Source organism: Babylonia areolata, chromosome 1 (genome assembly GCF_041734735.1).
Source record: "Babylonia areolata isolate BAREFJ2019XMU chromosome 1, ASM4173473v1, whole genome shotgun sequence".
NCBI classification, from domain to species: Eukaryota; Metazoa; Mollusca; class Gastropoda; order Neogastropoda; family Buccinidae; genus Babylonia; species Babylonia areolata.
In genome coordinates, this window is record NC_134876.1 from 79,368,582 (window position 1) to 79,392,575 (window position 23,994).

Genomic DNA, 23,994 nt, shown 5'->3' on the forward strand with positions numbered 1-23,994 from the left:
CATTTGAGGTTCAAATACTAAGGCATAAACTGTGTGACGACTGCTTTCTTCAGTGACCTGGATTCCTCAAGACCCGTTCGTTATATTCGTACATAATTTTTTTTTCGCGTTTCAACAATTTCTCCAGCTGCGCCCTGTAAAGTCTCACTTTCTCACTCACTCCCTTGTTTTCTTACTGGCCAGCATGTTTGCTTGCGTAATTACTTACGTTCTTATAAATTTCCGTTTTGATATTCGTCCACACATGTCCATCATTTTCCTTGCGTAATTACTTACGTTCTTATAAATTTCCGTTTTGATATTCGTCCACACATGTCCATCATTTTCCTTGTGTAATTACTTACGTTCTTATAAATTTCCGTTTTGATATTCGTCCACACATGTCCATCATTTTCCTTGCGTAATTACTTACGTTCATATAAATTTCCATTTTGATATTCGTCCACACATGTCCATCATTTTCCTTGCGTAATTACTTACGTTCATATAAATTTCCGTTTTGATATTCGTCCACACATGTCCATCATTTTCCTTGTGTAATTACTTACGTTCTTATAAATTTCCGTTTTGATATTCGTCCACACATGTCCATCATTTTCCTTGCGTAATTACTTACGTTCATATAAATTTCCATTTTGATATTCGTCCACACATGTCCATCCTTTTCCTTGCGTGAATACTTACATTCTTATAAATTTCCATTTTGATATATGTCCACACATGTTCATAACTTTCCTTACGTAATTACTTACGTTCTCATAAATTTCCGTTTAGATATACGTCCACACATGTCCATCATTTTCCTTACGTGAATACTTACGTTCTTATTAATTTCCATTTAGATATTTTTATTTGTACTTCATTTTATCACAACAGATTTCTCTGTGTGAAATTCGGGCTGCTCTACTCAGGGAGAGCGCGGCGCTACACTACAGCGCCACCCTTTTTTTCTCTTTTTTTTTTCTTTTTTTTTCCCCTGCGTGCAGTTTTATTTGTTTTTCCTGTCGAAGTGGATTTTCTACAGAATTTTGCCAGGAACAACCCTTTTGTTGCCGTGGGTTCTTTTACGTGCGCTAAGTGCGTTCTGCACACGGGACCTCGGTTTATCGTCTCATCCGAATGACTAGCGTCCAGACCACCACTCAGGGTCTAGTGGAGGGGGAGAAAATATCAGCGGCTGAGCCGTGATTTGAACCAGCGTGCTCAGATTCTCTCGTTTCCTAGGCGGACGCGTTACCTCTAGGCCATCACTCCACTTATACGTCCACACATGTCCATCATTTTCCTTGCGTGAATACTTACGTTCTCATAAATTTCCATTTTGATATACGTTCACACATGTCCATCATTTTCCTTGCGTAATTAATTTCGTTCTCATTAATTTCCATTTAATATACCTCCACACATGTTCATCCTTTTCCTTGCGTGAATACTTACGTTCTCATTAATTTCCATTTTGATATACGTCCACACATGTCCATCATTTTCCTTACGTGAATACTTACGTTCTCATTAATTTCCATTTTGATATTCGGCTGCACATGTTCATCCTTTTCCTTGCGTAATTACTTACGTTCTTATAAATTTCCGTTTGGATATTCGTCCACACATGTCCATCATTTTCCTTGCGTAATTAATTTCGTTCTCATTAATTTCCATTTGATATACCTCCACACATGTTCATCCTTTTCCTTGCATGAATACTTACATTCTCATTAATTTCCATTTTGATATACGTCCACACATGTTCAACATTTTCCTTACGTGAATACTTACGTTCTCATTAATTTGATATACATCCACACATGTTCAACATTTTCCTTACGTGAATACTTACGTTCTCATTAATTTCCATTTTGATATACGTCCACACATGTTTAACATTTTCCTCACGTGAATACTTACGTTCTCATTAATTTCCACTTTGATATACGTCCACACATGTCCATCATTTTCCTTGCGTGAATACTTACGTTCTCATGAATTTGATATACATCCACACATGTCCATCATTTTCCTTTTTCTCTTTCATACTCATCAGGTTACCTGGTTTGAGTGAGTGACGCGTGCTTTAAACACAATGTATTGCTTTCTTTCGGATGAAAATGGTCCTTCTTTCTGCACTGAGGTATTCACTTTCATGTGTATTTTTTTGCATTTTCATCATTTTCTAGACTAACAACTGGTATAGTAATGTAAAAATGTGGGTGTACGTGAGCGTACGCGTGTGCATGCATGTGTGCTGATATATATATATATATATATATATATATATGTGTGTGTGTGTGTGTGTGTGTAGAGAGAGAGAGAGAGAGAGAGAGAAGTGTAATGAAATGATATTTATTCAGAACACCATCGGCCCATTCTGAAGGGACCTGAACGAGTAAGTTACAATCGTAATCGTATACAAAGAAAACATCTCATCAAACAATATATATTACTAATTAACAGCAACTGCGCGTCTTTTTAAGGCTTTATATAAATACAGTGATGCGAAACCCTAGGGAGAGCTGGACAGTACAAGGTCTTCAGAGAAGAAGCCCCCCTCAGTCAAGTGTTTCGGCCCTTAACTTCTTACAGCCCCTTAACTCCTTACAGTAGTAATATATAGTAATGAGTTCCATATTATCTCTTGAGACAGAGACTCAGACACACAGAGAGAGACAGACACACACGAACAGACAGACAGAGAGACAGACAGAGAGCTGTCGCAGTTGTCACATTTCTTCCGCAGATGGTTGTCGCCTGCAGGCAGTGAGTGACTCCTTTGGGGACAGTGTTTTGGTGTGTCGTGTGAACGGCCTGACGGGCTCTCCATCACTTAGGGGGACAGGGAATTGGGGGGGGGGGATGTTTTACACTTGCCGGCTAATTTCAGAGGGGGGAAGGAGGTTAAAAGCACACAGCAAAAAAAAAAAAAAAAAGGTTTATTGGCTTCCCAGCTGGGAACCTGATGGAGGATGGTGTGATTTTTACATGTCCAAAGTGAGCCATCACAACACCATCCCTCTCTCTGTTTACCCATCTCTCTCTCTCTCTCTCTCTCTCTCTCCATCAGATCTATCTACCTGTCTACCTATCTCTCTGTCTCTGCCTGTCTGTCTGTCTGTCTCTCTCTATCTCTCTCCCCTCCCTCCCTCCCTCCCTCCCTCTCATTCGCTTTCTCTGATGTCATGTATGAAGACTTGGTGAGCTGATGAGGTAAAGACAGGCAGACAGACAGACAGACGGACGGACGGACGGACGGGGCAAATAAGTTGTCTGCATGAATTCTCAAGCTGACCGACTCAACGCTCGGAAACTCGTATATTATAAACATTCCAGTGACATACTCTCAACTTTTTGCTCACCATTTCATGCGCAAAGGTGCTCCATATTCCGAGAAAAGTTGGCGAACAACTTTTGTCAGGGGTAAATAATAGAAAGCCTCGTTCTCACATCTTCATGCCATGTTGAAGGAAAGGGACAGCGTGCGCGTGTGGTTGTGCGTGTGTGTGTGTGTGTGTGTTGTGGTGTGTGTGCACTTTAATGTTCGGCCAGTACCTGCTTCAATGCCTGTCAATGTGCAAAGAATCTTCAAGATTCGGCATCTCCCCCCCCTCCACCCTCCTCTCTCTCTCTCTCTCTCTCTCAGAGCGCGGAGGCACACGCACACTCTTCTGCACAGACATGCGTGTTTGTGCATGCAATTGAGTGCGACGGACGTTTCACGTTTCGCATTTCCTGCCTGGGTGGTTTTGACGGTGTCATTCATTAGTCTTTATCTCTCACCTTTCGGCGTGGTTCCTGGCCCAGAGAATGACGAGCAGTGATGCTGCACCCCCTCATCTGACTACTGTTATTGTATTGACGTTCTCCAGAACCGGGCCTGATTCAGTATACTTCACCACCCGGCGACAGACTGTAGAGTCAAGCATTAATGCTGTCGTCTGACTGTTTCGTCAGGCACCCATGCATGCATACACACGTGCTGGCTTGGATCCGAGATTGAGATCAACGTCTTTGCACAATTATGTCTTAGCACGTTGTCTGCATACGCTCGCGGCGCGCGCGTGTGTGTTTGCATACTAGCCTGCAGACCGTCTGCGGACAATGGGTGTGTGCGTGTGTGCTTCCCGCGCTCAGAGAGAGAGAGTCCGAACAGGGATTGAATCAGGCACTGGCTGATCATTTAAAGCACGCACGTTTGCACACGAGCGCACGCGCACGCATGCACGTTCACGCACACACACACACACACACACACACACACACACACACACACACACACACTCACTCACTCTCACTCACACTCACACCCTCTTTCCCATTTCCGTCAGTGTGCCTCCCTGCCCCATCTCGCTCCCATAACTGTTCAGACCAAGCAAAATGTCATCGACAAGGAAGACTCTGACTCACCAGTAAACTTGAGAAAACAATAACCAAGCCCAGCGAGGCTGTTGATAGCGATACAGTTTCAGCTAGTCCCGATACTGTTTGGTTTACGCCAGTCCCGTTACTGGTTCAGCTAGTCCCGATACGGTTTGGTTTACGCCAGTCCCGTTACTGGTTCAGCTAGTCCCGATACGGTTTGGTTTAAGCCAGTCCCGTTACTGGTTCAGCTAGTCCCGATACGGTTTGGTTTACGCCAGTCCCGATACGGTTTGGTATCGGCAAATTCCGATACTGGTTCGGCTAGTTCCGATACTGGTTCAGCTTGTCCCGATACCGTCTGGTTTCAGCTGATCACGATACTGTTTCCTTTCGGAAAGTCACGATACTGTTTTAGCTAGTTCCGATTCAGATTGGTTTCGGTCAGTCCCGGTACGGTTTCAACTAGTCTCGATAATCTGAGAGATTAACAACGAAGGCAGTTGCACCTTGGTGGGCAAACGTTTGGCATAAAGATGTGCCGACGAATCCTGGTCCACTGGGGGCCGTACTGGCATGGGTGGTGCCAATCCTCAGCCTCCCGGGAGACCAGACCTCCGCCGCTTCGCTAATCGCACAGGCGACTGCTTGCTAACAACATGCCCTGTGAAGCTTAAATGGCCCGGAATGCTAAAACTTGGTAATTGGAGGAGTAGGGTGGGGAGTTGGAGGGGGAGGGATGGAGGGAAGGAGTACGAATTGTGCATCTGCTTGAGTATGGGTGCATGGAATAGTGTGTGTGTGTGTGTGTGTGTGTGTGTGTGTTTCAGTGTCTATCTTTACACAAAAAAATCTTCCAGATCGCCTCTGTGTGTATGTGTCTGTGTGTGTGTGTCTGTGTGTGAATGGTTTTTGTCGTTGTTGTTGTTTTGTTGTTGGGTTTTTGTTGTTATTTTGTGTATGTGTGTGTGTGTGTGTGCGCGTGTGAGTGTGTGTGTGTGTGGTGTGTGTGTGTGTTTCAGTGTCTGTCTTTATACCAAAAAATCTTCCAGATAGCCTCTGTGTGTGTGTGTGTGTGTGTGTGTGTGTGTGTGTGTGTGTGTGTTATTACCATGCTGATGCATGTATGTAGCATTATGTAGTGTATACTTATGACTTGTGTAATATTGTGTAGTGCAGACCCTGTTTTAGGGCTCGGATTGAATGTAAAAAAAGCGCACCAGCGCTTACCTGTTATCTTCGAAAATAAAGATTTTTATCTTGTCTTGTCTTGTCTTCTGTGTGTGTGTGTGTGTGGTGTGTGTGCATGCGCGTGTGTATGTATGTGTGTGTGTGATTGTGTGTGTGTGTGTGTGTGTGTGTGTGTGCCCCGTTATACTAAGTACTCCCTCCTCTTTTTCCTTTTCTTACAAAGAAAGGGCTTTGCCGAGAAAGATAGCAGACTTTAGGGTGACACAGGGATAACTTGGGATTTACGTAGCGGAGAAGATGCTTAAGGATGTCACATGTAATGTTTGTCACCACGTTATCCACCTCCCAAGCTGCAAAACGAAACAATGACCGAGAAGCTGAGAAAATGATGCAGATTAGAGGTCTTTGTCACGTTCCCTTTAATGATATGACCTTCTTGACTATCATGTTCAGAATAGAAAAAAAAACAAAAAAAACACACACTCCACTGTTTCTTCATGGCGCGGTAAATAAGCAAAATACTCATGCACGTAAGATGTTACATGTCTGTCTGAGGGTGTACGTGTGCGTGCCTGAAATCTGATTGAATGACTCAGGAAACGAATGATGGGCGCCCAACGGAAGCCGTCAGTCGGCTCTAGCCAGGTGGGAACCTCTTGTGCAATTGACTCCGATCTGAAAAGCGTCTAGAGCTTGGTCTTCGACCTAGGATATGGATATCCATATCAAATCATATCAAAATCAAATAGAATGGCACGCGCATTACGGCCAATCCACCAACAGATTATCGTGAACATAAACAGAGAGAAACAATGAAGTAGATAGCCACTCTGACCCTGTCCTCGTAAACTGAATGATAAAGTATGCGTGTGGTTTTAGATAGATTCATTATTATCTGTTTGTTTGCTTTTAAAAATTCTGTCAATACACAGTGTGACATCTCGAATGTCCAGACGACGCTGTAAGGTATAGCTTGCTGGTACGCATGTTCCAGTGGAGTTGAAATTCGTGTTGAAACTGACCACGTAGGCAGGAAACAGCTATATTCCAACGGAAAGGAATAATATAAACTTCACCACAACAACTCATGTCTCGAATAATTTGAGCCCTGCCTCCAAGGAACAAACAATCATCCAGACCGAAATAAGTATTTTGTTCGTTTTCGAGTTACCTTTCACGTGGGCCTGCCTGATGGGTCATTTCCGACTCCTCAACGGAAAGAGCGCGTTTCGGTTGACGCACGAGAAATGAACGTCACGTGTTGACTTTTACTTCCCATCAAGCTGTGTACTTCACAGATTAACTGCCCATTAATTAGCTGGCTGCCTGTCTAATTAACTGCCCATTAATTAGCTGGCTGCCTGTCTAATGTGGAGTGATAGCCTAGAGGTAAAGCCTCCGCCTAGGAAGCGAGAAAATCTTAGCGCGCTGGTTCGAATCACGGCTCAGCCGCCGATATTTTCTCCCCCTCCACTAGACCTCGAGTGGTGGTCTGGACGCTAGTCATTTGGGTGAGACGATAAACCGAGGTCCCGTGTGCAGAATGCACTTAGCGCACGTAAAAGAACCCACGGCAACAAAAGGGTTGTTCCTGGCAAAATTCTGTAGAAAAATCCACTTCGACAGGAAAACAAATAAAACTACAGGCAGGAAAAAAATACAAAAATGGGTGGCGCTGTAGTGTAGCGACGCGGTCTCCCTGGGGAGAGCAGCCCGAATTTCACACAGAGAAATCTGTTGTGATAAAAAGAAATACAAATACAAATATTGAATAAATCGTTCGTTCGTTCGTGCGTTCTTTCATTCGTTCTCTGTCTCTCTGTCTTTGTCTCTGTCTGTCTGTCTGTCTCTCTCTCTCTCTCTCTCTCTCTCTCTCTCTCTCATGCGCGCGAGCATACATGCCTCATGGCACGTGCGCACACACACTGAAAAGACACAGACTGACAGAGAAGAAACGAGAGCGGATCCAACGCACAAGAGACAGACGGAGATAGACTGCGGAGAGAGAGGGGGAGTCATCTAGACTGCGAAGAGAGAGGGGGGGAGTCATCTTGACGCCGATCGTTGAGAGCGCAATGAACAAGTCCTCAGTCTGTCACGCATACATACTTCTTCCTCTCCTTGTCAGTTTTGTAAGCTCAATAATTTTCCACTTTCTGCACGCAGAGTTCTTGATGTCCTCGATAAGCCAGCGACCCAAGTCGACGCCGTTCGGCTTTCAGTGGAGCTGGTCCAAGACTGCCAACGATAAGACACTGACTCTCGGCCATTAAAAATCGGGTTGCGGTCCTAATAGGCTTGTTATGCGGCCCCAGGCATTTCTTCTGGCTCGTTTCGTACTTCTTTTTTTGGGGGGGGGGGGGGGGGGGTGGGGGGGGGGGGGGCGGGGGGGGGGGCGGGGGGGAGGGTTGGGGGGGGGGAGGTAGTGGGGAGGTTGTCGGGTACATCTTGCCAAATGTGTACCACGGTGGGAATACGAGAATATGCACACACACACACACACACACACACACACACACACACACACACACACACACACACACACACGGCAACGTGGTAAATTTGCAGAACAGGTTAAACAATCATAGTGGGTATAATTATAAGGGGAAGTAAAAGTAAAATATAACCCAGATTAAATCTCCGGAAGGCCACTTTGCAGTCCGACCATAGACACATATATTGTTTATAGTATATATATATCTCAGTGAGTACAACGCGACGCGGCGCGGAAGAACCGTTTATTCAGCAATACCGTGTGCAGATTTTGAAAACAAAAGTGCAGTGTTTCAATCCACCATTGTGATGATACAGGCTGTGTCATGGAAATACTGCACTTGAAATTGCATGTGGTTCAACTATTTATTCCTTTCATAAAAACAGCGTATTCCAAAGAGCTGATTAGCCCGCGACTGTGCGTTTGCGTGCATACGTTTGTGTGTTTTCTGTTTGCGTATGTTAATGTATGTGTTCGTTCTTTTATTCAAGATCTTTTCATTGTAAGTTATATTATTGTGTAAGAATGGGTGTTTATATTATGTATGTACGAGCATGCATTTGTAGGTGGTTGAGTGTCACACACACACACAGAGGCGCGCGCGCACACACAGACACACATGCGCACACAGACACAGACACAGACACAGACACACACACACACACACACACACACACACACACACACACACACACACACACACACACACACACACACACGTACGTACATACACACTGGCAATAGACAAAGGAAACAGCAATTGGGACATGATTCGCACCCACTTAACCTGGTGCAGTACCTCAGTCCGGGGGTGGGAGCCTGGCTTAGCTCTGATGACAGCACTCGTGTGGCTCTGCATGCAAACCCCGATCTACTAGATCCACACGTTCAATAAGCACAGCAAGGTACAGTCTTATAAAGTCAGTATCATTACGAGGGCATCTTGTCGTGCCAACCATACTGTGCTGTATACTGTACACTGTACACCAAGCAGTGCCCTTGGTGACCTTACTGTGATGATTATGCGAGGTGTCTGGGAGACAATAAATCCATTGACCCTGACCAACTTGTGGTTCGGTTGGGTGATTTCGTTGAATGCAGTTGGCTGAAGTGGTCACATTACTAGCTCGCTTGGATGGGTTCGAGTTGACTTGGTGCAGTGCTATCGTACGATGTTTACTCGCTCTCTCTCTCTGTGTCTCTGTCTCTCTCTATCCCCTGCACACTCTTCTGTCGTGTTCAAAGTATTTGTATGTGTATGTCTCTCTCTTCTTCTTTTTTTCTTTTTTTTTTCCTTTTTTTTTTTTTTGTCACAACTCTGTGTGAAATTCGGTCTGCTCTCCCCAGGGAGAGCGCGTCGCTACGCTGACGCCACCTTTTTATTTTCTTCTTTTTTTTTTCCTGCTTGCAGTTTTATTTGTTTTTCCTATTGTAGTGGATTTTTCTACTGAATTTTACCAGGGACAACCTTTTCGTTGCCGTGCATTCTTTTACGTGCGCTAAATGCATGCTGCACACGGGATCTCGGTTTATCGTCTCGTCCGAATGACTAGCGTCCAGACCACGACTCAAGGTCTAGTTGAGGGGGAGAAACTATTGGCGACTGAGCCGTGATTCGAACCAGCGCGCTCAGGTTCTCTGGCTTCCTAGGCGGACGCGTTACCTCCAGGCCATCACTCCATAAAGTAGCTTTGCGTCCATATCTGTTTGACCAAGTCAGATAAGTTATGACAGTGAAATCAAAAAGGTAGAACTATTTCAGATTAAGGAATGAAAGGTAGGACTTCCTTTTTATTTTACTATCAAATCCGAGTCAACAGACAGTGCTAAATCTTCTCTTTTTTCTCTTTTTTTTTTTTACTCGCGCGCGCGCGTGCGTGCTTGTGTGTGTGTGTGTGTGTGTGTGTGTGTGTGTGTGTGTGTTTTGCCTCTCTCTCTCTCTGTGTATCTGTCTGTCTCTTTCTTTCTCTGTCTCAGTCTGTCTCTCTGTCTCTTTCTCTCTGTCTCTGCCTCTGCCTCTCTCTCTCTCTCTCTCTCTCTCGGGGCATGAACTGTGTCACGGGTCAGCGCAGTCGCACTTCACAGCGCTCCATTAATTTTGATAATTGTTACGGACACAGGAACAGTACAGTTTTAGTATTTTGCCAACAGATACCTTTGGTATCATGCCTTCGCCACCACTTGCCTTTAGGGCGGTCTGTGGCTCCTTCGTGCCGGTTTTCGTCCGGTTCATGGCGAAGCGAGCAGCTGAGAAAGCGGCCATGCACATCGCCATGTTGAGACCGAGCGACAGGGTAGCCGGTGTCATGTTAGGCCTGACCCTCACCTACTTGTTCTGGGGCAGTCTTCTTCTTCGATGTGGAGACATCGAACAGAACCCGGGACCAGGACCCAAGTCGGACAGCCTTTGGCAGACCAGACTGGGCAGTACGGGACGAGGGACTGGTGCGGACAGGACGAGCGGCACTCCGGACAGAGGACAGACGGCACCCCCTTCTCCTCATCAGCCTTCCCTTGCAGACTTGATGGGTATGCTACAGACAATTAATTGCAGGTTTGATGGCATGGACAGCAGGTTCGATGGCATGGAGAGCGGTTTGCAAGAACTCAAGGACCAGTATGCCACCCTGTATAGCGACTTAAGTAATCTGAGGGAGGAGGTGAGTGATTTGAAAAAGGAAAACGTGGAGTTGGCAAAACAAAATTCTGATCTGATGGCCAAAGTGGAACAATTAGAACAAAAAACTGATGACTTAGAAGGTAGATCAAAACGCAATAATTTGATTTTTTATGGTGTTTCGAGAGACCAGAATGAAACAAGTGAACTAGCAGAAGGAAGATTACAGGATATTATTACAGATTCATTAGACATTACTGATAACATTGAATTTGAACGTGTTCACAGACTAAATGCCAAATCTGACTCCCCTATCATTGCATGCTGTTCTTTCTTCAAAGACAAAGTGAAAATTCTGAAAGCTAAAAGAAATTTGAAAGGGACAAACATTTTTGTGGGGGAAGATTTCTCTGCGCGCGTCAGAGAAATCAGACGTAATCTTTCGCCCCACTTAAAAAAGGCCAGATCAGAGGGAAAAAGAGCGACGATGGTCTATGACCATTTAATCATTGACAGCAGGAAGTATTTTCTGGATGGCCGTGGTGGTTTGAAGGAAAATAGATAAGGGTGGGGCCGGCCAGTTCGGAAAGCATGTCCTTTCCTGGGTTTGGGTGAGAAAGGGAACCATGAAATGTTTACACCGGTTGAATTGTCTGTCTCAGGTGACAGTGACACTGTTGTGACATGGTTGGTGAACCAGAACAGCCCCGCTGAACTGTCTTCTGTTTGCACGTGCAGCCAGTTGGAGAGCTCGGCGTGTACATATGACACACATGATGTTAATAAACCTTTCTTGTTTTTACTGTGGAACGTTAATGGTTTGTATTCTAAACTTGCTGATTCTGATTTCGTTGCGTTTATTTTTAAGTTTGATTTTGTGTGTTTAGTTGAAACTTTCATGGAAGATTTTCGCTCTAACATGTTCTCTGGTTACACTTCATTTTGTAAACCAGCAGTTAAGTTATCAAAACAAGGGAGACGATCCGGAGGTATGGTGTGTCTGATAAGGAATGAATTGTGTCCGTTTGTTAAAACTGTCGATGTGAATCACCCTAATTTTTGCGTCTTTTTAATTGATAAGATATTATTTGGTCTTGATAAAGATATCCTGTATTTTTGTTCGTACATTCCTCCTGAAAGCTCCCCTTTTTATACCTACTTTGATATTGATAATGGAATAAATATGCTGGAAGATTGCTTGACTGATTGTTTATTATTATATGATGCTTATGTTATCCTAAATGGTGATTTAAATAGTAGAACCTCTAATATATGTCAATATTTCTCTGATTTCTACACGCAGCATGAAAGTCATTCTGTCAATAAGTCAAGACATTCACAAGATAATCTCTTGAACAGTTATGGTAAGTTGTTGTTGAATTTGTGCACTGCATTAGATTTATGTATTTTAAATGGAGTATGTGAGGGCGACCTCCAAGGTTGCTATACATACATTTCGGATGCTGGATGCAGTGTTAACGATTATTTTATATTTTCAAAAGATCTCTTTCATATTGTGTTTGATTCATGTGAACTAATTGTATCAGAACGTATTGACTCTGACCACCTACCTGTAACACTTCACGTTGTTTTCCCTAGAGGTAAGAATTTTGATACAGCTGAACAAAAACAGGACATTGTCATTGAAAAAATCATTTGGAATGAAGAATATGCACAGCTGTTTCGTGATACTTTAAGTAATGAGCAGATTAGTACAAAAATTGACAATGCAATAAATTTGATAGATGTTGATGTGAATGATGCACTAACATTGTTGAATGAATGTATGAAGGAAAGTGCGGAGTGTATGAAAAGACGTGTGCGTGTCAATAACAACAAGGTACGTGATGACTGGTTTGACCATGAGTGTGCTGTGAGTAAAAGGGAGGTAAGAAGGTTATTACGGATTAGCCGACGGACATTAAAAGTGGAAGATAAAAATACATATGTAATTGCAAGACGAGAATATAAACATTTATTAAAGAGAAAAGAGAAGGACTTCAATAAATCTTTAATGGATAAGCTTGTAACATCTATACGTAGCCAAAAGGAATTCTGGAATAATATTAATAGAGTTTCGAAGAAAAGAAAACAACCTAGACATACTATTGATTGTGACGCTTGGTTTCAACATTTTCAGTCTTTGTTACAATCGAATGTTGATAACGAGCATAATGAAATTGCTTATGATGATGATGCTATGATTGATGATGAAGCAGATCTTTACATGAACCGGCCAATTTCTAATGAAGAGGTACTACTGGCATTAAGAAAACTTAAAAATGGTAAGGCAGCTGGTCCTGATGGAATTGTTAGTGAACTGTATAAAAATTCTTCTGATCAAGTAGTCCTTTTTTTCGTTAAGCTGTTTAATAAACTGTTTGATAATGGTGTATACCCTAATTACTGGATAGAATCTATTATTTTGCCCATTTACAAGAAAGGTGATGTAAATAATCCCAATAATTATAGAGGTATTTCTTTAGGTGATATAAGTGGTAAATTGTATGGAATAATTATCAATAAAAGATTACAGGAATGGGTTGACGAAAATAATATCACTGGTGATCATCAAGCTGGATTTAAAAAAGGATATTCTACAGTAGACCACATGTTTACGTTGCTTTCACTTGTTCAGAAACAGTTCTCCTTTAATCGTAAATTGTATGTCGCTTTCATTGATTTTGAAAAAGCGTTTGACTCTATTAACCGAAATCTTTTATGGCCTGTTTTACTAAGGAATGGTATCAGAGGTAAACTTTATAATTGTATTAAAAGTATGTATAATGTAGTAAGAGCTAGAGTTCGTTGTGGTGCCAAACTGACTGAATTTATCAACTGTACAGTAGGGGTTAGACAGGGTGATCCTTGTAGCCCAATTTTATTTTCTCTTTTCATAAACGAACTTGCAATTCAGGTAATTACGAATGGGAGACATGGAGCTGTATTTTCAGTTGATGCCTTTGAATTGTTTATACTTCTGTTAGCTGATGATGTTATTTTGATGTCAGAAACTGTTGTAGGTCTACAAACACAACTGAATTCTTTACACCGTGCGGCAGATTCACTTCAATTAAGAGTAAACATGACTAAAAGCAATATCATAGTATTTCGTAAGGGTGGTTATCTGAGTAGCAGGGAAAGGTGGTTGTATGGTGATGAGTTAATGCCAGTTGTTAACGTTTATAAATATTTGGGAATATTTTTCTCCACACGTTTGAGTTTTGTTGGTGCTTGTAAAGATTTAGCAAGTAGGGCTAAAAATGCTTTAATCTGTATTATGAAAAAGTTACATGTGTTCAATAATACCTCTTTTGATTTATTTATTAAGCTGTTTGATGCTCAGGTACAGCCAGTTGTGTTATACGGTTCGGAGTTGTGGGGCCTAGATAGAGCCGCTGTTCACTGTGAATCAGTTCATACTTTTGCTTTGAAGACATTTTTAGGTGTTGAAAGGCAAACTCCTAATGATTTAGTTTATGGAGAAACAAATCGGTACCCGATGTATTTAGTTGCTGCAGTTAAATGTATTCGTTATTGGTTAAGGTTATTAGAAATGGATGCCAACAGATTACCTCGTAAAGCTTATGATATGCTATTTGATTTAGATACTAGAGGCAAAGTAAATTGGGTAACAAAAATACGTCACTGTTTATTTGAGTATGGGTTTGGTTTTGTTTGGTTAAACCAAGGTGTTGGCAGCATTCAGTCATTTATTTGTGCTTTTCGGCAACGTTTGATCGATTGTAGATGGCAGAAATGGTCTGATCATATTCAAAATAGTGAAAGATTTGATTTTTATAGGAATTTTAGCAATGGCCCAGACTTGAAACCTTACCTGATGTTAAATATGGATAGACATTTGAAATATATAACAACAAGATTCAGACTAGGTATTTCTGAGCTAGCGGTTCATCATTATAGATACAGAATATGTAATGACAATGATCTGATTTGTCCATTATGCAAAGATTCGATAGAAAATGAAATGCACTTTGTCCTTTGTTGTCCAGCTTTGAGGAATATTCGAGAATCATTTATTAAGCCTAAATATTATAGACAACCAAATATGTTTAAATTGAACTTGTTAATGTCCTCAACATCCTGTGAAATTGTTAGAAACCTTGCTTTGTATTTATATAAAGCTTTCAAAGTCCGAGAAACTATTACGTCATGAAAACACTGTTTTGTTGCTAGGCTAGTTTTTCATTTGAACTTATGTTATATCGAGTTTTTTTTGTTTTTTTTTTTTTTTTTTTTTTTTTTTATGTATGTTGTATTATGTGAAATGTTTTTGTTTTTCTTTGTTTTTTATTGTTGTCTGTTCATATACCCCTTCATTAGGGGCCTTGGCCTATATGAATAAATCATCTTGAATCTTGAATCTTGAATCTCTCTCTCTCTCTCTCTCTCTCGGGGAAAAATGGTATTTTAATGGAGAGCTCATGAAAACAGAATTCGTGTGAATTGCTCACATTTACTTTACCCCCTTCAGAAGGGGCCATGGTCTATACTGATTAAACTTTTCGAGTTCGAGTTCTCTCTGTCTCTGTCTCTGTTTGTCTGTCTGTCTGTCTGTCTGTCTGTCTGTCTGTCTGTCTCTCTCTCTCTGTCTCTCTTTCTCTGTATCTCTCTCTCTCTCTCACTTCCTTTCTCTCTCTGTATCTTTCTCTCCCAGTGTCTGTCTCTCCCTCTGTGTCTCTTTTCTATATAACTCTCTCTCTCTCTCTCTCTCTCTTTGTATATCTCTGTCTGTCTCTCTTTCTGTATCTCTGTGTGTGTGTGTCGTTGTATATATATATATATATATATATATATATATATATATATATATCTGTCTCTCTCTTTGTGTATCTCTGTGTCTGTCTGTCTGTCTGTCTGTCTCTCTCTCTCTCTCTCTCCCTCTCTTTCTCTCTCTCTGTACTTCTCTCTCTCTCTTTCTCTCTGTACTTCTCTCTTTCTCTCTCTGTACTTCTCTCTCTCTCTCTCTCTCTGTACTTCTCTCTCTCTCTGTACTTCTCTCTCTCTCTCTCTGTGCTTCTCTCTCTCTCTCTGTACTTCTCTCTCTCTCTGTACTTCTCTCTCTCTGTACTTCTCTCTCTCTCTCTCTCTCTCTCTCTTTCTCTCTGTACTTCTCTCTCTCTCTGTACTTCTCTCTCTCTCTGTACTTCTCTCTCTCTGTACTTCTCTCTCTCTCTATCTCTCTGTACTTCTCTCTCTCTCTCTGTACTTCTCTCTCTCTCTTTCTCTCTGTACTTCTCTCTCTCTCTGTACTTCTCTCTCTGTACTTCTCTCTCTCTTTCTCTCTGTACTTCTCTCTCTCTCTCTGTACTTCTCTCTCTCTGTACTTCTCTCTCTGTCTCTCTCTCTCTCTCTGTACTTCTCTCTCTCTGTACTTCTCTCTCTCTGTACTTCTCTCTCTCTCTTTCTCTCTGTACTTCTCTCTCTCTCTCTGTACTTCTCTCTGTGTACTTCTCTCTCTCTCTCTCTGTGTGTACTTCTCTCTCTCTGTACTTCTCTCTCTCTGTACTTCTCTCTGTGTACTTCTCTCTCTCTCTCTCTGTGTACTTCTCTCTCTCTGTACTTCTCTCTCTCTCTCTCTGTACTTCTCTCTCTCTCTGTACTTCTCTCTCTCTCTCTCTCTCTCTCTCTCTCTCTCTCTCTCTCTCTCTGTACTTCTCTCTCTCTCTCTCTAGCTCACTCCCACAGTGAAGACTGCACGGACGTAGCAGTGTTGTGGGCGTGAGGGTGGCAAAGGGGGAAGGGGGGTGGGCCGCCTCTCTCTCACATTTGTCCGACCATCTTGCAGTGGTGTCCCCCTCATGTCAAACTAGTCGGTTCAGGCACAAATGGGAGAAGAAGAGGTTGGTGCGGGGTTTGGGGGGGGGGGGGGGGGGAATACTAAACCCCCTGTCAAAGATGCTCTCCACTGATAATAATTATCATTGAGAGAGAGATTTGAGTGCCATGCCAGGGCTGCCAGGGGAAACTGGCTTATAACTGAAATAATAATAATAATACTACTGCCGTTCGCTCGTGAAACCCGGCTGCCAATGACTGTCACTGTCGCGCGACGGGGGCTGGCAGGACTGGCAGGGCTGACATTTTTAGCGGCTCCCCCCTGTCATCCCTGCCACCCTGTGACACTGCCGAGCCTGGGTCTGGCCTGGGTGTCCGCTGCCACACGTCTGTGAGGATGGAGCTGTGCTGGTCTTCTTGTCATGGAGAAGGTCAAATGATGGGGAGAGGCAAGTGGTGGAGAGAGAGGGGGGGGAGTACAGAGAGAGAGAGAGAGACGGGGGGACAGAGGGAGAGACAGACAGAGAAAGAGAAGGGAGAGAGAGAGAGAAATAGAGTGGGAGGAGAGACACACAGAGAGAAAGAGAGGGGGATAGAGACACACAGATACACACACACACACACACACACACACACACACACACACACACACACACACACAGGGAGATGGAGAGACGCAGAGAGACAGACAGACAGACAGACATGGAGAGGGAGACAGAGAGATGGGGGATAGAGAGAGAGACATCGACAGAGAGAGAGAGGTGGGAGAGAAAGACGGACAGAGGGAGAGACACATAGAGAGAAGGAGAGGGAGAGACACACAGAGGGAGACAGAGAGGGAGGGGGGGGGTAGAGAGAACCTGAGTGAATTGGGGGAAGGGTGGAAGTGTTGGAATTGGTTTGTTTTACTTGCTGAATGTGGACTCAGCGTGTGTCATCATGTTATCTCTGTCGGTGTCTGTCTGTGTCTGCCTCTCTCTCTCTCTCTCTCTCTCTCTCTCTCTCTCTCTGTCTCTCTCTCTTTCGTTCTACTGACTGTCTTAACACTGGTTTTTGTGCTGCTGCTATCTTTCCTTATTCTCTTTCAACAACCTGCTGCTCTATCTCGCTGTTTTGTATTACTTTGACATTGCTGCTTTACTCTGTATAGATGAGTTTGAAGTGTGTGTGTGTGGGGGGGAGGGGGTCGGTGGGGAGGGGTGCGGGTGCGGGGGGGGGGGGTATGTTTACCGCACAATCTGTCATAGACTCTGAAAGATAGAACAGTGGTGGAGCCGGGATGGAGCCTGCCCGAAGCTGGATGTCAAAGAACAGAAATAGAATAGAATATGTCTTTATTGCCAAGTGTAACGGGGTCACCAGGAATATTGGAGGGGATAGTACATAACAAGGTACAAACATAAATCGAAAATCATACACAAACACGTAGCAGAATGGTTAAGAAGATTATCAGTACAGTGCCCATGATGGTTTGTGTTCGAATCCCGATGTCGCCGCTTCTTCCATGTTTGACTAGAAAATCAAGTGAGCTTTACCGTTGATAAGATGGCCATGGCATTCAACTGGAAATATTTAGTTCCGGTGATGGAAATCTTCCGTGGAACAGCTTGTACACTGACTATTGGCCAGTCAAATTTGACTGTGTAACCAGTCTTCTTCAAGGATGGGAGCGGGGAAAGGCAGCGATAGAGAATGAGAGAACGCCACCTACAAGGAATCGCGATCTTTATTCATGTTTCCGTCATCGCATCTCACAGGAATAAATGCTTGTACTGGGGTCTCGCTGAATGGCTGTTGTGATGTATATGTGATATATTCTGTTACCTTTTCAAGGGTTTTTGTCGCTGTTGGTATTGGTGTTGCTGTCTACTGTGATCATTGGTTGTATGGATGGTTTGCTCAAGATTGATATCTAAGCGTGTTAATTGTTATGTATACATGTTTGAATGATTGTGATTCTGAATTGAATGATTGTTGTTTTGTTTATCAAAATGAGATTATCTTTTTAGATCATAAAGCATTCTGTATTTAGTACCCTTCCCCTCCTCTTTTGACGAACTACCTAATATGCCGATGGCGTAACTTTCAGCTTGCGTTCAAGCGCGTGTTCTGTCGGTGTAGTTAAGAACGTCGCGAATGCAGCTTTATATGTGTCGTCGCACATGACATATTTTGCAGGGAAACCTACGGTGTAGATGGGGCATGAAAAACACAAAATGCTGTGCAATAGACGGCAGACGTCTGCTCACAGCAAACGGCGTCTAAGTGCACGATGAAGAAATTAATCTTCACTATGCATCGCCGGCACAAAGCGCACCAGGTGAAAAAAGATACGTGGTTACTACACTAACTTAGGCATCAAAAGGCCCTTAGACGTGTAATTTGGATCACAGTAAGGAACGCTGATAACAGCGTCGTCGGTGGCTAAGCATGGCTGTTGGCTGTCGTGCCCGTTACGTGGTGAGACAGCGAGAATTAATCACCGCGGAGAAAAAAGGAGGGGTGGAGTGCATATTGCTCCTGTTCTTACCGTGATTTAACTGAACAGTCATTGTAGTCACTTGTCAGTGTCGGCTCTTGTTCTCTTGAGATTTCCGAAAATATAAATTTTCTCTGTCTCTGTCTCTCTCTGTCTCTCCTCTCACCCCCCCCCCTCCCCCACCCCCCTCGCTCTCCCTCTCTGCCTCTCTCTCTCTCTGAACATATATATATATATATATATATGTGTGTGTGTGTTTGCGTGTGTGCGTGCGTGTGTGTACGTCGCGCGCGCGCGCGTATGTGTGTGTGCTTTCTTGCTCTCGCTTGCGCACATGTGTTTTCAATATCTGATCTGTCTCTTATCACCACTTTTCAAGGGGGAATAACAAATGCCTACTTTCAACGGCCGGAAAAGGGATTGGCGCGACGCGCCGCTCCGCGGACGGCTTGATGGAGAAGAAGCTTTAGAACTAGAGCCAGACTGCAGTTAGATGGAGTAGACCCTCGTATCACTTGGGGAGGCCAGAAAAAGAGTTTAATCGTGCGGGAGACTTAACCGTGGGCTAAACCATGTCTTCTCTCTCCGAGGAGCAAAGGAGAAAAGAATGACAGTGGTTTTTGTGCGAGTCTCTCGGCGGGGAGTCTATGCTTTTCCCGATTCCGCTGAGGTCTCCCAGATGCTCTCTTGTGGCCAAACAAAATAGGGGGAGTGGGGGGGGACTGTGGAGGTGGAGGTGGGGGAGGAGGAAGAGGAGGGTGGGCAGCCATAAAAACTGGCTCGCCGAGTGACTTCCTTTGTTGGTGGGGGTAGGCATCAAGTGCGGGCAAAAAAGAGTCTCTCCGCAGTGCTCTCCTCTGGTGCGGGTGTAGGGGAAGGTGGGGAGGTGACGGGGGGGGGGGGGGGGGTGAGGGGGGGAACAAATGTTACGGGTCAGGTCCCTGTCGCCAACCCACACCCACACTTTCCCTTTCATGGGGAGGGGGGGGGCGCTGTAGTTGGCCTGTCTCCTCCTCACTGCCCCCCCCCCCCCCCCCGCACCCCGACATATTGTTGCTACAGAGTGCGTAGGGGGTAAACAGCTTTGAACGTTTGTTTTTGCTTCTTATATCTATCTATCTATCTATCTATATATATATATATATATATATATATACGACTATATATAGATAATTCAACAGAGAATACGCAAGTGTTCGCACATGCATGAGTACATAATATACACGTGCGTAGGAAAGTATACGTTTACGCATTTGCACGTGTGTGGGCAAATAAAACAGACACTACCCAGTGTCGTTTTAGATTTCAGCCACACACAGATGCACACAGACACCGTGCACAGACACACACAGAGAGAGAGAGAGAGAGAAACAGCAACAACAACTGCAACAGGAACCGCAGCCGCAACAACTACTACTATTTGTTTATTTGTTTCAGTTTTGATTCATGGGACTGCCATCTGGTTGGTTTTTTCTCATCGCTTTTTAACTGAGCACATACAGTTCCTATATGGAAAATTAAAGTCACAGTCAGTGATTGTTGTTTTTGTTGTTGTTGTTTGTTGTTTTTTCACTCTCAACAACGAGACACCGAGAAAGAGATAGAAGGGGAGAGGGGCTGTCTTCAGGTTAAAGAAAGACCTTAGTTTAGTTATTTCTAGTATCTTATTTACCGCGCGCGTGTTTTTTTTTGTTTTTTTTGTTTGTTTGTTTTGTGTGTGTGTGTGAGAGAGAGAGAGAGAGAGAGTGTGTGTGTGTGTGTGTGTGTGTGTTTGTTTGTGTGTGTGTGTTTCCGAAGAAAATTTACTGGCTAGTGGCTACTAAAAGTACTTAGATGTGTTGGATAATATGCGTAAGTGTGTACGTGCGTGCGCGACTGAGCGCGTACGCGCGTGTTTGTGTGTGTGCGTGCGTGTGTGTACAAGAGGAATGAAAAAGAATTTAAAAAAAAAAAAAGGAAAAAAAAACAAGAGAAGAGGAAAAGTAAGATAATGGTGAGTGCATGTGTGTGGTTCTAATGGATGAACATTGTACAGCCACGAGGTACTCAGCTGCGCGCGTGTCTGTGGCTTTTGGGGGATTAATCTCATCGACCCTGAAGCGCTTGGCCTGTGGCAGGTGTGTTTTAGTGTCAGCCAGTGGTCCTGTCTGCATGGCATGGCAATGGGACAAGCCAGACAACTCGAAATCGGGATTGACATGAAGGCCTTGTCGATGTTCTTTCTGCTGCTTTGCTGGTGTCTTCGCTGTGACCAAACATTAAGTATGAACAACATCAGTGAGACAGAACGAAGTCTGTGTTTTGGGGTTGTTGTTTTTGTTGTTGTTGTTTTTGTTGTTGTTGTTTTTTTGTTAGTTTGTTTTGGGTTAGTTTGTTGTTGTTTTCGTTTTGTTTTGTTTTTGTTTTTTGTATAAGGTGCGTGCGTGCGTGTACGTGCTCGTGTGTGTGTTTGTGTGTGTGTGTGTGTGTGTGTGTGTGTGTGCACGCGTTCTTTTTCAGTCATTTTTAAGAATATTTGTAAAAGCAAGTAGACCTTTTTTTTATTTGTTTCAGTGTTTTTAGTTGATTCTCTCTCTCTCTCTCCTCTGTCTCTGTGTGTGTGTGTGTGTGTGTGTGTGTGTGTGTGTGTGTGTGTGTGTGTGTGTCCTTCCTATCCTCTACTCTTCTCTACTCTACCCCCACCCCCTCCTCTCCTCTCTTTCTGCCCCTTCCTCTTTTTTTTTTCTTTTTTTTTTAACTGTGTGTGTGTGGCCCCCACTTGTGTTTGACCTATTGCCTACAGACCATATAATCGTCTATATATGTGTGTTTTGAAGTAAGTGCTTGATTCCTTTTAGCTTCTCAACTGCTTTTTTCTGACATTTCGGAGGAAACCTGAGTCCACAGCTATTATGGAGGGCGTAGGAAGGGCAGAGTGTTACCTGCTGTGTTGCTAAAAAGGCTCTGGGTCACAACGGTAAATAACCGAAATCGGTGATCAGATTTTTGTTTGACTCACTTTAACTGTGACCATGGCCAGACTACGTTCTCGTGGGATGACGCTGTTTTCAACAGCTCCCCACACCCCCACCCACCCTCTCTCCCCTGACAGTCGTGCGTGATTCGACACGTGAGTGTGTGTGCTGGGGGAGGGTTGTAGGTTGGGTGCGTGCGTGCTTTTTGTGTGTGAGAGCATCGTGTGTGTGGTCCGATCAGTTCCTGCTATTCCAAAACACGTTTCTTACGTACAACGCCGTAAAAGCCATTGGATAACATCTCATTTCTTCTTCTTCTTCTTCTTCTTCTTCTTTTCCCTCTCTCTCTCTCTCTCTCTCTGTCTCTCTCTGTCTCTCTGTCACTCTGTCTCTCTCTCTGTCTGTCACTCTGTCTGTCTCTCTCTCTCTGTGTCTCTGTCTATCTGTCTCTGTCTCTCTCTCTCTCTCTCTCTCTCTCTCTCTCTCTCTCTCTGTTGATTGCTACGTCCTTCAGTCCTTCGAAATGAAATTAATTCTTCACGTAATTTCTGCGTGTTCGTCTCACAAATAAATACGTTTGTGTACAATCCGTTGATGCATGACACGGGTAAACCGGACGTGACGTCACATTGCATTTGCACCGTCCCGTACCCCCAAATATTTCAGACTCTCTCTCTCTCTCTCTCTCTCTCTCTTGTGTTATCTTGCAGCGAATTATCCTTCTCATACACTGTTGTGACTATGGATTTGTAACCAAGCACAATGGCATTATTCATTAAACCAGTTAAGTTCAATATTCAGTTCTGTTCATCATACCCTTCAGAGTTAAGTATACATCAAGACCTGAACTTCAGTTCTGTTATCCTTTCTGATAAAATACACGTGTTTTCCCCCACTGCCTGTTTCAGAGACTGCGTTCAATATTCAGTTCTGTTGATCATACCATTCAGAGTTATGTATACATCAAGACCTGAAATTCAATTCTGTTATCCCTTCTGATAAAGCATTCGTCAGCACATTGTTATTTGTTGGGTTTTTTTCCCTTTGCCTGTTTCAGAGACTGCGGCCCTCCAACCACGCCACCATCCAGAGCATCGTGAACGCCATCGGCCTGTACTCGCACGTGCCCGCCCCGTGCTGCGTGCCCGATACCATGACCTCCGTCACCCTGCTCTACTTTGACGAGAACCGCAACGTCGTGCTCAAGAACTACCCCGGCATGAGCGTGCAGTCCTGCGCCTGCAGATAGACCCCCACACCCCCATCCCAACCCACCTACCCGACCGACACCTCTGCTCCACCCCCCACTACAATTTCCACTGCCATGCAACCCTGTAGAAAAAGACTTTTGTGTTGTGTGTGTGCTGTTGTCTCTTCCCGTTGTGTTGTGTGCAGCGAAACGTTAGCGTTCAAACCCTAGACGTCACGCAGCAGACTGTGGAGGTGATCCACCGTGTAGGTGCTTCAAGAGAAGAGGAGGACAGAGAGGAGGAGAGAAAAAGGAGTAAAGAAATGGACACTTGTACGAATCGAAATGTGTTTGATGAATCTTTAGACTGTCTCCCGAAAAGAGGCCCAGGAGTGTGTGGTAAAGCTTGGTTCTTCAGAACACGCGTGTGCAGTATATAAATAACAACGACAAAAAACAACCACCTCAGTGAACTGGATCCCGGATATGTGGCACACAGAGACACAGAGAATGGTGAAACTGAGATAATGATGCATGCTATTTTTGTACCCCCAGAAGCTGGTGTGAACAGTCACGCGTACGCGCATAAAGAAATTGCAGAGCACACACAGGCGGTGATAATTATTATTTCAATGATCACTTTTGTTGATTTTACAAACGAACACTGTTATTGAGTGTTCGGAGGCAATGCATATGGCTATTTTTAGCAATCTTTTTTTTTTCTTTTTTAAATGAAAACAGTAGTGGGAACAGCTATGGGTATCAAAACATTTTACACTCGTTCAAGATGTATTGTGACAGAAAAGACTAAAAGAGAGACATATTTGAGGGGCTTTAAGAACACAGCAGCTTCACAAACGTGTTGCAGGCAACTTCTAGCTGTTGCAGCGTTCCGTGCAAACTGCGACGATGGGTTGTCTA

At 43.7% G+C, this 23,994-nt stretch overlaps 1 protein-coding gene across 1 annotated transcript in view; it reads left to right on the forward strand.

Annotated features, from left to right (window-relative positions):
• The window catches only part of LOC143293693 (uncharacterized), a 79,711-nt gene extending 55,944 nt beyond the window's left edge, over positions 1-23,767 (forward strand). The window contains exon 3 of the mRNA XM_076604868.1: positions 22,942-23,767. Within this exon, the coding sequence (XP_076460983.1) occupies positions 22,942-23,133 (192 nt within the window). The 3' untranslated portion in view covers positions 23,134-23,767. The remainder of the gene's footprint in view (positions 1-22,941) is intronic.
• Positions 23,768-23,994: the final 227 nt, after the last annotated feature.